Consider the following 14,569-nt stretch of genomic DNA (forward strand, 5'->3'; position numbering starts at 1 on the left):
TACAGGAGCATGTCCCGGATGACCTCATCAGTTATTAGTTAGTTCTGATGATCGACCTCCTTTGCTTGGGCCACTCCTCTTTAAATTTCTGTCTGCTTGCTGGTCACAAAGATGCTGAAGTCGAGGATTTGATTGTTTTCTATTGGTTGAGAGAATATCCACCACAGAAGCCTTTGAAAAGTCATTAATGCTTTTTTATCTTACGAAAAGCACTTGGTAGGATTGTGTGTTTTTGCAGTGTAAACGCCTCTTTGAATTGTTCATCTCTGGTTTTGACCTTTGTTGACCTCTGGTTTTGATCCCTTGTTTTGACCTTTGTTCGACTCAAGCATGGCTAAATAAAAAAATGATTTTGTCTTTTCTTAGAAGAGACGTTTATGATCCATCTTATAGAAACAACTGAGCATCAGAACTTGAATCCATTGTGATTTCTCCACTGAAAACTGAAATTTGAGGAACAAAATAAGTTTTAAACTGATGTAGGAGAAGAAATTTTAGAGATAAATGCAATTATTGGGTTTTAAAATGATGCTTTTCTGTAATGACTGAATGAATGTTGGTACAGGACAGCTTGTTCCAGCTGCCCAGACGCCCCGCTGCACTCAGCAGCTTCTCTGAAGGCTGCAAATCAATGATGTTGATGGAGCTGCTGCTGCTGCTGTTGATATGATTCTCTTTTCTTGCCTTTTAAGATTTACTGTAAATAAAAAAGTGACAAAGTCACAGATTTATTTGGCGAATAACAACTTCTGGGGATTTTCCAACAAATTTAATGCATTTAAAGGCAACATGCAGTGAAGAACAAAAAGTTTTAGCAATGACTAGTTTAGTTTTCTGCAAACTTTGACATATTAGTAGTAAATATTTATTACTATTATTATTACTATTAGAATTGTTAATATTATCTATTTTATCATCATCATTATTTTAATTAATAATAATAATAATAATAATAATAATAATAATATAATAATTTAGTGTTTTGTTAGTGTTTTGTGTACATTTTAAATGTTTGACCCAGTTTTTCCATCCAAGGTAAAATGTTCCACAGTTCAATAAATTAACAATTTACTTCATCAATATTGTTTGTCTTAATGAAACACAACAGAAAATTTGTAATAAAAACGTTTGAAAATATATTCCAACATATTATTTAACATTGGAATAGGACTTCTATTCAAATGGAGAGTTTGAGTTGTGTTTTTTTGTGTTTATAATAAATTATGACTAAAAAATTATTTGTCATAATGAAGCAGAAATGTAAAGAAAACATTTAAATATAGATATTGAAACTTGAATTCTCCATATCAGTAAAGTTCTGTACTATTTTATTTATATATTTCTTCAATTATTTTGTATTTCTTGTGCTATCCAGTTTTTTCAGCTGCAGTTATAGTTTATTAAATAGACTCTAACATCTTATTGGTTATCCTGCGCAGCAACTCAGCCGAAGACCAATCAGCTTGTTTATAAAGAAAAAAACTGTTTATATGAGAAAAACCTGCTGGTTGATAGGAAATAATTACAGAAAAAAATAAAAACCTGACTATGAAATAATAAAAATAAATAAATAAATGATGGTAATTGTTTTAAAAATGTAATACATATGTTTGAAATAAATATTTTTGCACGAAAAATTTAAATGGTGAGTTTAATAAATGTTACACAATAATAAATCCATTCATTAATTTATCTATTTAATGTTAGTATTTTCAAATGTTTTGGATATCACCAATATTATTTATTTGACAAATTATTTATCAATTTAATTGTGTTTATTTAAGAAAAAAGAGATATTTGCTACATGACTGTTTGCTAAAACAGTAATTTATTTATTTTTTGTCTTATTCAATTATTTCTCCATAAGATTATGGTATTTTGTTTAGCTTTACTTTGAAATTAAACCGGAAACAATATGTAACACTGCGTGTGACTTCACTCTCATGGCCAGAAGGGGGCGTGTTGTCAGTTTCTAGCTCGCCTGCTAACGGCAGGCTAAAGTTTCACTTTCTGCCGCTGAGGAGGTTCCTCTGCAGGACACCCAGGACTTCCCGGGAAACGAAACCAGAAGGAGTTCTAGTTTTACCTAAGGACCTTTAGATCACAAATGTGTCTTCATGACCACATTCAGCGGTGATATTACCAGTTTGTGTTCAAGTTTCCCCCTTTTGATCGCCTCCTAACCGTCGCTTTAAGCGGCTAGCTTTAGCGGCTAGCGCCCCGCTAGCATGGACAGCGGCGGAAACATGCAGAGTAACGAGGAGCGAAACGCGGAGAAACAGATGGATAACTACTTGAAAGCGATTGGTTTTCATCGGAAGAAGATTGCCAAAGATGGGTCGTGTCTGTTCCGAGCCGTGGCCGAGCAGGTAAAGTGGGACAAAGCAGTAAAATGTTTGTAGGAAGTTGTCCTCCGGTTAGCTTGCTGCGCTCAGGTGAGGCGTGTTTGTTGTGTTGCTGTGCGATAGCAACTTCTTCCAGTTTAAATTTAACTTTCCCAAGCGGGGAACGCCGCGGGATAAATCTAACACCCCTATGTGTGGTTCCCTATCCCCAAACACTCGACCTAAACTTCAAATATAACACATGTTTTCGTGTTAAAAACACGTGTTATATTTACACCTTCCTGTTTTAAGGTGTATCCTTCCTGTTTTAAGTGCTGACCTTTGACCCTGCCCAGGTGCTGCACTGCCAGAGCCTCCACACTGAGGTCCGGGCCAAATGCGTGGAGTTCCTGAAGCAGAACCGGGACAGCTACGAGGCGGTAAGCAGCAGCTTTAACCACACTTTACATTTAGAGCATCATTTCATTCTGTTATTATGATTCCAGTCAGAGTTGAGTGCAGCACCCAGAAAGTAAAGTAAAAATAGCACCACCTCTAAAACATATTAATACTGAAATAAGAATAAAGAAACACTGAGCTCATAACAACTGACTTAATTTAAAATGATGTCCTCAGAGTTTAATAGTATAAAGTTTTGAGCAAATTTAGATATTTTAAACACTAAAATGTAGGTCATGTGTAAATACATATGATTATAAAACAAAATTCTCTCAAATAAAAATATTTAAATATAAAACTAAAACATGCAGTAGCTAATATAAATGTTAGTTAAAGTATGTGTAGTGACAATACATTTTGTTTACTGTTTGTTTACTTGACCTCTAAATGCAGCAGATGGAAAATAACATCAAAGATGGTAAACACACAAAGAGGTCTCACTTTGACATAAATATCAGGTACATTGTTCATTCAGAAAAGTTATTTCCCACTGGGTGGAGTCAGAGATTTTACTCTATTATTATTGAGTAAAATATTTATTAGCATCCACAGTCACTGTGGTTAAAAAAAAGTATCTTTTTTCCCCCAAATATTTTCTGAAGTAAACTTAACTAGAAATCATTGCATTTCCTGTGAAAATTCAGTGTGAATGCTGTAAGCTGAATATTTTTAGTGAAAATTGCAGCAGCATTTGATGTCAGCTGCAGAAGAGATGCAGAAATGTAACATAAAATAAGTAGAAGCAGCAGAATAAAGCAAAATCCTGAAAAACGCAAATAGAAAAAACAGCAGAAAAGGTGTAAAATCTTTCAGTCAACACAAATACCAACAAATCCATGCAGAACACTGTTTACAAAGCTCAACTGTAACAGTTAAAAAGCTAAAATACAAATGATAGCATCTCAGCTAGCACTATCATGTTGAGCCTAGAATCATGATGTACAGTAGAACTGGGCGACACGGCTTAAAGGTCAGCTCTGGTTTTATGACTTAATGAAGCGGTTAAATATTTCTATCATGTTTCAGTTTTCCAGAAACAGCCCAGATTCCTGGTTTCCAGTTGTGCTTCTCATTTTTTCATGTCATTTTGGTCTTACAAGTGAAAAATATCGACTCCAACTTGAGCAACGTGAGATGTTTTTATATTTTAATTAAACAAAAATGGAGATCTTCAAAGTTTGAGTGAACGACAGAAGGAGGTGAAGACATTGCAGGTTTTTATCGGTGAATATAAACATAAAGTGAGCCTGCATGTTGCTTTAATGGCTTTCTGAAGGAGGAACCAATAAAAGCTGTCAGAGATTCAGACTCGGCTCTCGGTTTGTTTCCTTAAACTGAAAGTGAAAGATGAACGCTGCGTCTTTGTGACGCCGATCAGGACGTTTCTCCTGAAAGAATGCTGCAGGCCGCCTTGCAGAACCGAACCGGCAACTTTCAGGAACTCACTGATAACATGCTGTGAATTCTGGGAGTTTGAATCCTTTACTCACTGCTTTTACAGATCATGTCATGAAATTATTGAATGAGTAATTATTGATTAGATTTTTATTCAATTTACCAACAAAAAGTATGTTATGAATATTTCTGATTATTATTAGGACATAAGCAAAGTAGATAGATGTAGTAATAAGGAGATTTAATTGATATAATTGAATAAAAAGTCAGACTGCTTTAATTTGAGATTTTAATGAAAGTGTTTTTATTTAGTAGGTAATTAACATGAAGAGAACATAAATTTATTTAAAGAAAACTTGCATCGATATCATTGAGAGAAACAAAACTATGTATCTAGTTTACTGTCTCATAAATTTCACTCTAAAGTCAACATCCTCCAAACTAAACTAATCTTTTAACGTGACCAAAAAATCTAGAAATAATTTAAAAAAAACTTGTAATTGTTTTTGAAATTGTCCTTTTAAGCATTAAAGACTGAAACCAACCAAAAGTTTAAATACTTAAGTTAGAGAAATAATTGATTTAAATCTGAGTCATCACATTTCTGGCTACAGCACTGTAAAACATTTAGTTATATTTATATAATATTTCCTTTGCGTTCAGATGTTTTTCATGTCTCTGCTCTGATTTCTGTTTCAGTTCATCGAGGGAAACTTTGAGGAATATCTCAGCAAGCTGCAGGACCCGCAGGTAAAACCTCACATTCATTATTTTGCTCTGTGGCGTCTGGTTGGACGTAAACTGATGACATCACGGTTTCACAGCAATGGGTGGGAGAAGTGGAGATCAACGCTCTGGCTGTCATGTATAAGTAAGTACACAATGTAAACACACCCGCTGTCGTCAAGACACTCTGATAAAAATGTTCTTCAGTTTAATTTCTGCAGAAAACTATTAAAAACTAAAAAGTTGTCATTCATCTTTATGTAAAATGCTGGTTGGAGACACTTGTTGGGATTTGCAGTCATTTCCTTTCTTTTTATTTTCCGTCAGGAGAGACTTCCTGATCTTCCAGGAACCCGGCAAGCCGGCGGTGAACATCACAGACAACAACTTCAAGGACAAAGTGAGGATCCTCAACCTGATAGATTAAAACTAAACGCTTTCAGACGTCTAAATTCAGCCCTGCTTTCAACTCCAAGTCTAAGAAACGTCAAACTACTGGACAAACGTTAACATGTAAAACTACATCAGCAAAAATAATCCTGGCTTTAGTGTTTGATTATCAATTTTTTTCACGATTAATCGGTTAATCAGACATAAAAATGTCCACATTTTCTAATTTAACCACCTGAGCCCCTTTTTTAGACAATATTTGAAATATATTTAAAGATGCAAATTATTTATTATTTATCTTTTTCAATAATAAAAAAAATCAGTTCCCTTATTGATCATTTATAGCAAAGACGCATCTGCAGGTAAGAAATACTGTTTGCTGATTTGTTAGTTATTTTTGGGGTAATAATTGTATTAATAAAATGTCCTTAATATATTTTTACAGAATTTGAACCGAGTGAAGCTAAAACTGTAATTTGAGGAGTTTGTAGTGGAACATATTTACAGAAAAATATATTTATTTAAATGCAAAACGTTTATTTTAGAGTCTGTTCTCTTCTCAACGATTAATCGATTACTAAATTCCTTCAATAATCGATTAATCGTGATCAATTCGATTGATAAATATTGTGTTAAAATGTGAAACAGTGAGAGAAGTTTCATCTTTCAGCATCTTTAACCTCTGGGCCGGTCGGTGTGCTGCGGGCCTCCGGGTCAGAACCCGGCCTCTGACGGTTCTGTTTCCTCTCTCCCAGGTCCGGTTGTGCTTCCTGAATGGAAACCACTACGACAGCGTCTACCCCATCAGCCACATGAAGAACGCCGCTCTCTGCCAGTGTAAGCGTCACAGCAGGGAGTCTCTCTGCTGCTTCCGGATTCATTCCTGATCAGAACCGGGTCTTTCTTAAAGTACCAAAGCAGAACTCATCAGATTGATACCAGGACTCCTGGTGTCATGTCAGCACTTTACAAACCTACAGCAACAATGGCTGTAAAATACCTGGAACTGTGGAGAGGAACCTTTTTGTCTTTTCCCTCCAAAATATGTTATTAAATGAATGGATAGTCTGACCTTTGACCTCCAGTCTGTCCAGTCCAGTTCCAGTAGTGTTAAGAGTGTGTTTTCCTGTCCTGCAGCCATTTTGTACGAGCTGCTGTACGAAGGCGTCTTCAAGGTGGACCGCAGCTCCCTGGGTGCATGTCAGAGGACGGGCCGGGCCTCGGACCTGCTGAGCGACGACTGCATGGCCGTCTGCGGCAGCAGCGACGAGTCCGACCAGGAAACCCACGAGCCGCTTTGGTGGGAAACCGCTGAGAAGACTCTGATCTGATGAAGTTTCTGTTCGGCTGAAACTCAAAAACGTCTCGTTTCTTTTCTTCATCACAGGGTGGAAAACGGAACCGGCTCGGTTTCCTCCGAGGGGGCTACATGGTAAACTGGGCAGAAATACTCGCATCAGTAACATTTAGGAAAAAAGATACTTTCTGCTGCACTGCAGAAATGTAAAAGTTTAGCAGGAATACGTTTATCTAGTTTCTAATGCAAACATCAATGTTTTGTCTAATTTCAAGTGTTTTAAGCAAAAAGTGTCATTTCAATAAGTCAATAATTCCTTATTATTGATTTAAAAAGTTCCTCTGGGTTCTGCTCCTGCCCGGTTCCGACCCGCTCTGGGTGACGCTGTGTGTGTTTCAGGGCCGAGGCCGCACCCGGACCCTGCCTGAGCGGGTGAGGCGCTCCCTGAACCCGACGCTGCTCCGAAACGTTGACTACGACATCTGGCACAAGACCAAGAGAGGTGACTGAAACCGAAACTCATCCTGACTGCACTGCAAACACAAACTTACCAAACATCTCTGGTGCAAACATCTGAACACACTGGAAATAAAACGAAACTGACTTACTAGTAGCTTTCAGCAAAATATAGGAGATTATTTTAAGGAGTAATTGACTCTCAACAAGCTTTTATATTTTGCTGAAAAGTTTCTAGTGTGTTTAGATTTTAGAACCAGAAACTGGAACAAAGATATTTTGTAAGATTTAGAGTTTTTCCAGTTCAGTCATATTTATCATCAGAACATCAACAATAGATAAACTTAGATACAAAAAAACAAATAAGATGCCAATTCACCCAAAAACAGGATTTATGATGTAACGTCTTGCTGGAAGGAAATGCTGTATTTTACCAAAAGGTGCTGCCACCTGGTGGATTGAGAATGTTTTCCGGTCCTGCCAAGTTGAGATAACGGATTTATTTAACGGACTTACGCTTTATGTAAACATAGAAAACAAACAAAATCACATAAGACACAACAACAACAAAAATATATATAAAAATTTTGCATATTCGTGTTTCCACAAAGACGACTGAAGAGTTTGAGCCTAGAAATGTTTTTGTTTTCCTGAGTTTTAAGAATCTGAGCATTTAGTTTCATCAGATTATTCTGGACTATGAGTTTTCTTCAATAATTTAAAGATTTTGTAAGATTTTATCAGTTAAACGGTTTTTGTCATATTTTTTTAAACAACTAAACATGTTTTTTTTTTTGCCTGTGCAAAAATAAACTAAGCATGAACTATTTTAACAAGAAATAAGATTCTTTGATAGGAAAAACAAACAGAAAAAGCTCCGTTCTGGGTTTGGGTCAGATGTGTACGCACACCTCCAAATTGCACATGAGCCAGTTGCAGATTGACGTCAGAGGAGCAGAAACTCCTCTGACTGAGATGGTTTGTTGTTGGAAGGAGAGGAGATGATGCGGCGCCTGGTTCAGACAGACGAGGCATTAATATTTCAAACGTCTGCTGCCGAGTCGCCTTGCTTTACGGTTGAGACTCCAGGTGGCTGTTTATGTAGCAGCTGCGTCGCCGAAGGAAACGAGGCGAACAGCAGGAGCTGGAAACTCACCGTTTACCTGAACCGCTTCTCCAGCAGCAGATTTAAACTGATGCTGCTTTAGGACCTGATATGAAATCCGTCTTTTGATTCTCTGCTTTTTTTCTCATTTAAATGTATTTATTAACTCAAAAGGTCTGCAGTTATGGTGCGACTGGAGAAAATAATAAACGAATAAACAGCTGCAGGTCAATATTTCCTGTTATTCTGCATTACAAATTAAACAAACTGATGTGATTAAACTAGACTTCACCTTCACAAGTTATTTAAAAGTTTCTCTCATGTTTTGTGTGCAAAAGAATGTTGTAAAGAAAATGTCACTTTTTAAAATGTTTGAGTCAACTCGTTTTTTTTTCCACACTGATTGTCTAACAAACTCTCACGACACGATGATAGTTTCAATAAACAAGGAAACAGAAATCTGTTTTTTACAAGTTACAATTTGATACTTTTAAATAGCTTTAAGTAAATGTGTCCAGCAAAACACACAGAAGCTTCTGTTTGTCTGTTTGTTCATTAAATTCTGTGACTGTCATTTTTGTTCTGTGTAAATTCTGTGTTCGGTTTAAAAGCTTTAATTAACTTTGTTTTCCATATTCAGTCAGTGATTTACTGTTTCTGTTTGCTTGCAGCCCAGCAGAAGATGGATTACTCCATCGCTGCAGGGATGCAGTTCTCTGTCGGGATCGCTGTCAGGTCTGCGCCGTCCGCTGCTTTTTCGCCCGTTTTGTTTCAACTCAAACCTGATTTTCATGTTTGTGGAAAACGTCCAGGTTCGCCTGGACAACGGCCGGACCTACAAGGCCACCATCAAAGAGGTTCCCCCCGACAACAGCCATGTGGCGGTCCAGGTGGAGGACCTGGGGAAGAGGTAGGTCACAGTGCGTTGACGGCGTGCGTTGTGTGACGGCGTGCGTTGTGTGACGGCGTGTGTTGTGTGACGGCGTGGTTGCGGCGTTGCGTTGTTGATGCGTTGTTGATGGCGTGCGTTTGTTGATGGCGTTGTGATGGCGTGCGTTGTGTGACGCGTGCGTTGTTGAAGGCGTGCGTTGTGTGACGGCGTGCGTTTGTGACGGCGTGCGTTGTGTGACGGCGTGCGTTGTGTGATGGCGTGCGTTGTTGATGGCGTGCGTTTTGTGACGGCGTGCGTTGTTGATGGCGTGCGTTGTTGATGGCGTGCGTTGTTGTGACGGCGTGCGTTGTGACGGCGTGCGTTGTGTGACGGCGTGCGTTGTTGACGGCGTGCGTTGTTGACGGTGTGCGTTGTGTGACGGCGTGCGTTGTGTGACGGCGTGCGTTGTGTGACGGCGTGCGTTGTGTGACGGCGTGCGTTGTGTGACGGCGTGCGTTGTGTGACGGCGTGCGTTGTGTGACGGCGTGCGTTGTTGATGGCGTGCGTTGTTGATGGCGTGCGTTGTTGACGGCGTGCGTTGTGTGACGGCGTGCGTTGTGTGACGGCGTGCGTTGTTGAAGGCGTGCGTTGTGTGACGGCGTGCGTTGTTGATGGCGTGCGTTGTTGAAGGCGTGCGTTGTGTGACGGCGTGCGTTGTTGATGGCGTGCGTTGTTGATGGCATGCGTTGTTGATGGCGTGCGTTGTGTGACGGCGTGCGTTGGTGACGGCGTGCGTTGTTTGATGCGTGCGTTGTTGATGGCGTGCGTTGTTGATGGCGTGCGTTGTTGATGGCGTGCGTTGTTGATGGCGTGCGTTGGTGACGGCGTGCGTTGGTGACGGCGTGCGTTGTTGATGGCGTGCGTTGTTGAAGGCGTGCGTTGTGTGACGGCGTGCGTTGTTGATGGCGTGCGTTGTTGATGGCGTGCGTTGTTGATGGCGTGTGTTGTGTGATGGCGTGCGTTGTTGATGGCGTGCGTTGTTGATGGCGTGCGTTGTTGATGGCGTGCGTTGTTGATGGCGTGCGTTGTTGATGGCGTGCGTTGGTGACGGCGTGCGTTGTTGATGGCGTGCGTTGTTGATGGCGTGCGTTGTTGATGGCGTGCGTTGGTGACGGCGTGCGTGCGTTGTTGATGGCGTGCGTTGGTGACGGCGTGCGTTGTTGATGGCGTGTGTTGTGTGAAGGCGTGCGTTGTTGATGGCGTGCGTTGTTGATGGCGTGCGTTGGTGTGCAGGCTGGTGCCGCTGTGGAACATCCGGCCGCTGAACGACGAGAACAGCTGGACCACCATCACCAACAAGAGGCTGAGCAACGGACATGGAGGTGAAACCTGCAGCAACAAAAAACACAAACGGAGCAATTTCTAAAAAAAAAACTAAAATCAAGCAAACAACGATGTTATTGTTAGAAAAACTTTAACAGATCCATTTGACAGACATTTCTGGGTTTTTAATCATTAATTGGAATTTATTGTGACAATCAGAAACTTACTGTGATAAAACGATGAGTGTCTGACGATTCCTCCTGGTTTCCGGCTCTTTCAGAGTGGGAGGGGCGAGGGAGAGGAAGAGGACGAGGGAAGCCCATCCCAGCATCCTCCTCTTCCTCCGTTTCCCAGGCAACGGCTGTGGGCTCCAGTGGGCGCATGCAGAAGCAACACTCATGGCCCCCGCAGGCCACCGTAGAGGAGCCGGGAAGCCCAGCAGGTCAGAGTTCACATCACTTCACCCTCATCAACTAAATGATCATTTCTCTTCTAATTGAGTTTAAATTATTTAATTTATGTTTCTCTTTGTCAGAATCTACTTTATTAAGAGTGGTGATAGTTTCTTTCTTTATGAAATTTTTCACCCTTTTACCTCTGAGTGAATTCAGATTGAAACTTGTAAAGTGAGATAGAAAGGATGGCAGGGTTGTGGTGGATCGGTGGTTTGATGGCGGCGCCTCTGTCCAGGAAGTCGCTGGGCGCAGCAGAGCCGCCTTTCAGGCTGACGGAGCGGGAACGTTTGGCCAGAGAGGAGCAGGAGGAGATAAACGTGGCGCTGATGGAGATCCAGCTCAGAGACGAGAACAGCTTCCCCGCCCTCGGCGTGAGTCCATCACCTTTACACACTATCCTCTGATTTATGATGAAAATCCTGCTTCTTAGCATCTGCACACAATGTTTATGTACAAAAACTAAACCAACGTCACGGCTCCACATTTCCTTATTTAATCTGGGGAGTAAAATCAGTTTCTTTAGTAATAGTTTGCAGATTGATCTTTTGGAGAACAGCTGTTATTAAATTTTCTCCCCTCAGAGTCAGGCTGCGTCTCAGGCTGAATCAGGCAGGAAGAAATCTGGAGACAAGAAGCGATCTCAGAGAAACAAGACGGTGAGTCACAACAGAACTGCAGTAAAAAGATGTAAATAAACAAATAACTCATGTTTCAAGTAAGAAACATTTTATCTTATTCAGCTTTTCATAAAACACAATAAAAACATTATTTAGTTTATATCCTGGGCAGTGATAGACATTTAAATACTTAAAAGTATATTTTAATCTTCTTTGTGTTGTTTATAGAAGAGTCCAGTCGAAGACTTGAGAGCGCCGTCGCCCTCTGCAGGCGACAGACCGAACTCCTCCACTCCGCCTCCAGCTGCTGTCGCCGTCTCCTCTCTTCCTGCTGCTAACTCCGACTCGGCTGGGCGGAGCTCTCTGAATGTAAACATGGCCGCCGCCGCAGCAGCGTCAGGCTCCGCCTCCGTTGTCCCGCCCACCTGTGCTATTCCAGAGACCAAGTCAAGCTCCCAGTCCTACGCCTCCGCCGCGGCCGTGCCGGTTTCCCCCCCACCGGGCATCAAGCCGCCGGCGCCCTCCTCCACCAGCCTCTTCTCCTTCATCACCCCGGTTCTCCCTGCTGCCTCTCCAGCTCCTCATCATCCTCCATCTTCCTCATTTGCCGCATCTCATCCGCCGTTATCGTCGGCTGCCGCGCCGACGTTCATCGCCCCCATCGCTCCGAGTCCGACCGCGGCTCAGGGCTTCAACCGGCCCTTCTCCCCGCTCACCGCTCGGCCTCGCTCGCCCAGTCCTCTCTCTCCTACTCCACCTTGATCCCACCTGCTGCTCAACCCAAAGAAGCTCCACCCACCCACACCGGTGAGTTAAAGTCCATTTGAGCAGCTTGTATTCTATGCAGATGATGTTTTCATGCTGATTCTTCTGTATTTCCAGATGTTTTGCCAAAAACAGAGATGAGTCTTCCAGCGTCTCAGCCTCCCCAGAGTGAGACGTTCGTCCCTCAGAGTCTTCCTCAAGTTGATCCAAACCCGATTAGAGCTTTGGTGCCTCAGGCAGAAGGATCAACCCAACACTCTTTACAGGAAATCCAGACCCAAAATCAAGAACCACAAAACCAGATCAAGCCTGAGACCCAGGTCTCCTCCCCCCAGAAACAACTACAGTCCCAAACTGAGGCGTCTTCAGAACCTCAAACACTCCAGCCGCAGTCTGACGGCAGCCCGGTTCACTCCCCTCAGTCCTCTGAACAATCCCTCAGCCTTCCGAGTCCAGAAGACCCTCCAAAGTCTGACTCTCCTCCTCCTGCCTCCCGGCAGCCACAGCCTGTTGCCTCTGCCACTCTTCCCCAGTTACAACCTCACTTCCCTCACTCCATCCACGGCGCCGTCCCCCTGCAGCAGCTGTCCCAGCTCTTCCAGGACCCGCTGTTCCCCGGCTTCCCCCAGGGGGAGAAAGGAGAAGTCGCCCATATCCCGCCGTTCTCCACCAACAAGTCTGGAGACGACCTGCCGAAAGGTGAGCAAAGAAGCACACGACCTGATTTTAGTTTCTACTTTACAAGAAAACGAATCATTTAGTTTATATCTGAGCTCCATCTCACAAATGTGAATGTATCCAGGCTGGATTCCTCCTTTATCAAGCTATTTGCATATGATACTAAGAATTATGGGAAAAAAAAACATGTAGATGTTTAAATGAGGGAAAATCTCTGGTGTAGATGCTCAGATACTAAGTGAGAGGAAAGATTGAGGACAGGTTGGACGGAAACGTTGTGCCGATGGATGAAGGAGGAAACAGGAGAGATGATCTGCTTTGGTTAATCCTAGCCAAAAAAAATCAACTATGAAAAACACTAAAACTGATTGAATTATTTAGGAACCTGAATAATATTTATTGTTTAAATTCTTGTTTATGTTAAGAGGATTTATTCTTCCTAAATCTATATGTTATTTTTCCCTGCAGACGTAAACGTCTTGAGGTTTTTCTTCAACTTGGGCGTCAAGGTAAAAAGTCTCATTAAAGTGACTTCTCTCATGTTTTCAGCTGAACTAAAACAAACCCCTGGGTGTTTTCTGTTGCAGGCGTACAGCATGCCCATGTTCTCCCCCTACGTCTACCTCTTCCCGCTGCAGCAGTACTCCACCATGCAGATGAAGCCCCACGCCCCGACCCCCCACTACCCCGGCTCCAGCCCCCCCACCAAGCTGCAGGAGGCCTACCAGGCCACCCCGTACCCCGTGCCCCCTCCTCCTCCCCCCAGTACGACCGCCACAGTCCCCCGGCGGAGCCCCCCGGCCCCAGCGAACCCCAGTTCAACCAGAATCTGTACCCGCCGGTCGCCCAGCCTCTGCCACCGCAGAGGCTGCCCTGCGCCTCGTTGTCGTGGCCCCCGTCCAGAAACCCGCCGCCGTGTCCTGTCGGTTACGCCTCACCTCCGCCGCCATACTCCAACGCTCCTCCGTCCTCTCAGGGGTACCACGCGGTCAGGCGGTGCACCCGCTGTACCCGGCCGCGCCGCCGTACCCGCCCTTCTCCCTGGGGTACCAGCCGCCATCGGCCGCCGAAGAGCTCCAGGTGAGCCAGGCGGCCATGGAGCAGCTGCAGCCCGCCAACCCGGACCCCGTCCACAGCCACGGACACCCGGTCCTGGGTCCGCTGGAGGCCCCGCCCGCTGCTAACATGGCTAACGCTAACAACAACAGAAGTATTGTGGTTACTACCAACTACGGTAGGTGGCTTTTGTTCTCAGAACTTGCAGATGACAGCAGTTTTCACAGCTTCTACACCAGGAGGCGCTAACATGTGAATGTCTCAATGCAGCTTATAACAGAACGTTTTCCCCATCAGCCATGAAGAAGGAGGCTGGAGAGGGAATGACCCGGACGGTGCTGCTGGTGGACCCCCCACTCAACAACAAGCCCATCGTACGTACAGCATGCTAGCTGAGCTCTGCTAACGCTAACAGCAGTAAAATGACAGAACTAAATAAAAGTATTACATTCACAGAGATAGAATTTATTAAACTGTTAGCAGCTGTGATCTAACTGTAGTTAGTGGAAGCTAACGCTAAAGCACTAATCCGTCACAGAATCTAGAAAATAAAAATTTGATACATTTTCATTTAAGTCTTTTTATACAGTATTTGAAATGCATTAAAAGTTGCAAATAATACTTAAGTAATAAAATGTATTGCTGACAATGC

The 14,569-nt window shown here is 42.8% G+C and overlaps 1 protein-coding gene across 1 annotated transcript; it reads left to right on the forward strand.

Moving 5' to 3' along the window:
• Positions 1-1,959: 1,959 nt before the first annotated feature.
• LOC129376468 (OTU domain-containing protein 4-like) lies at positions 1,960-13,945 on the forward strand. The gene is given in 22 exon segments (XM_055056091.1): positions 1,960-2,369; positions 2,681-2,764; positions 4,878-4,928; positions 5,003-5,049; positions 5,232-5,304; positions 6,050-6,131; positions 6,432-6,594; positions 6,682-6,719; positions 6,980-7,093; positions 8,824-8,871; positions 8,874-8,887; positions 8,965-9,062; positions 10,317-10,405; positions 10,627-10,783; positions 11,031-11,172; positions 11,383-11,457; positions 11,647-12,166; positions 12,169-12,225; positions 12,301-12,882; positions 13,330-13,370; positions 13,449-13,605; positions 13,608-13,945. Coding segments are annotated over 22 exon segments (3,111 nt in total). The 5' UTR covers positions 1,960-2,228.
• Positions 13,946-14,569: the final 624 nt, after the last annotated feature.

This window comes from Poeciliopsis prolifica, unplaced genomic scaffold (assembly GCF_027474105.1).
Source record: "Poeciliopsis prolifica strain line A6 unplaced genomic scaffold, Auburn_PproV2 SCAFFOLD044, whole genome shotgun sequence".
Lineage (NCBI taxonomy): Eukaryota > Metazoa > Chordata > Actinopteri > Cyprinodontiformes > Poeciliidae > Poeciliopsis > Poeciliopsis prolifica.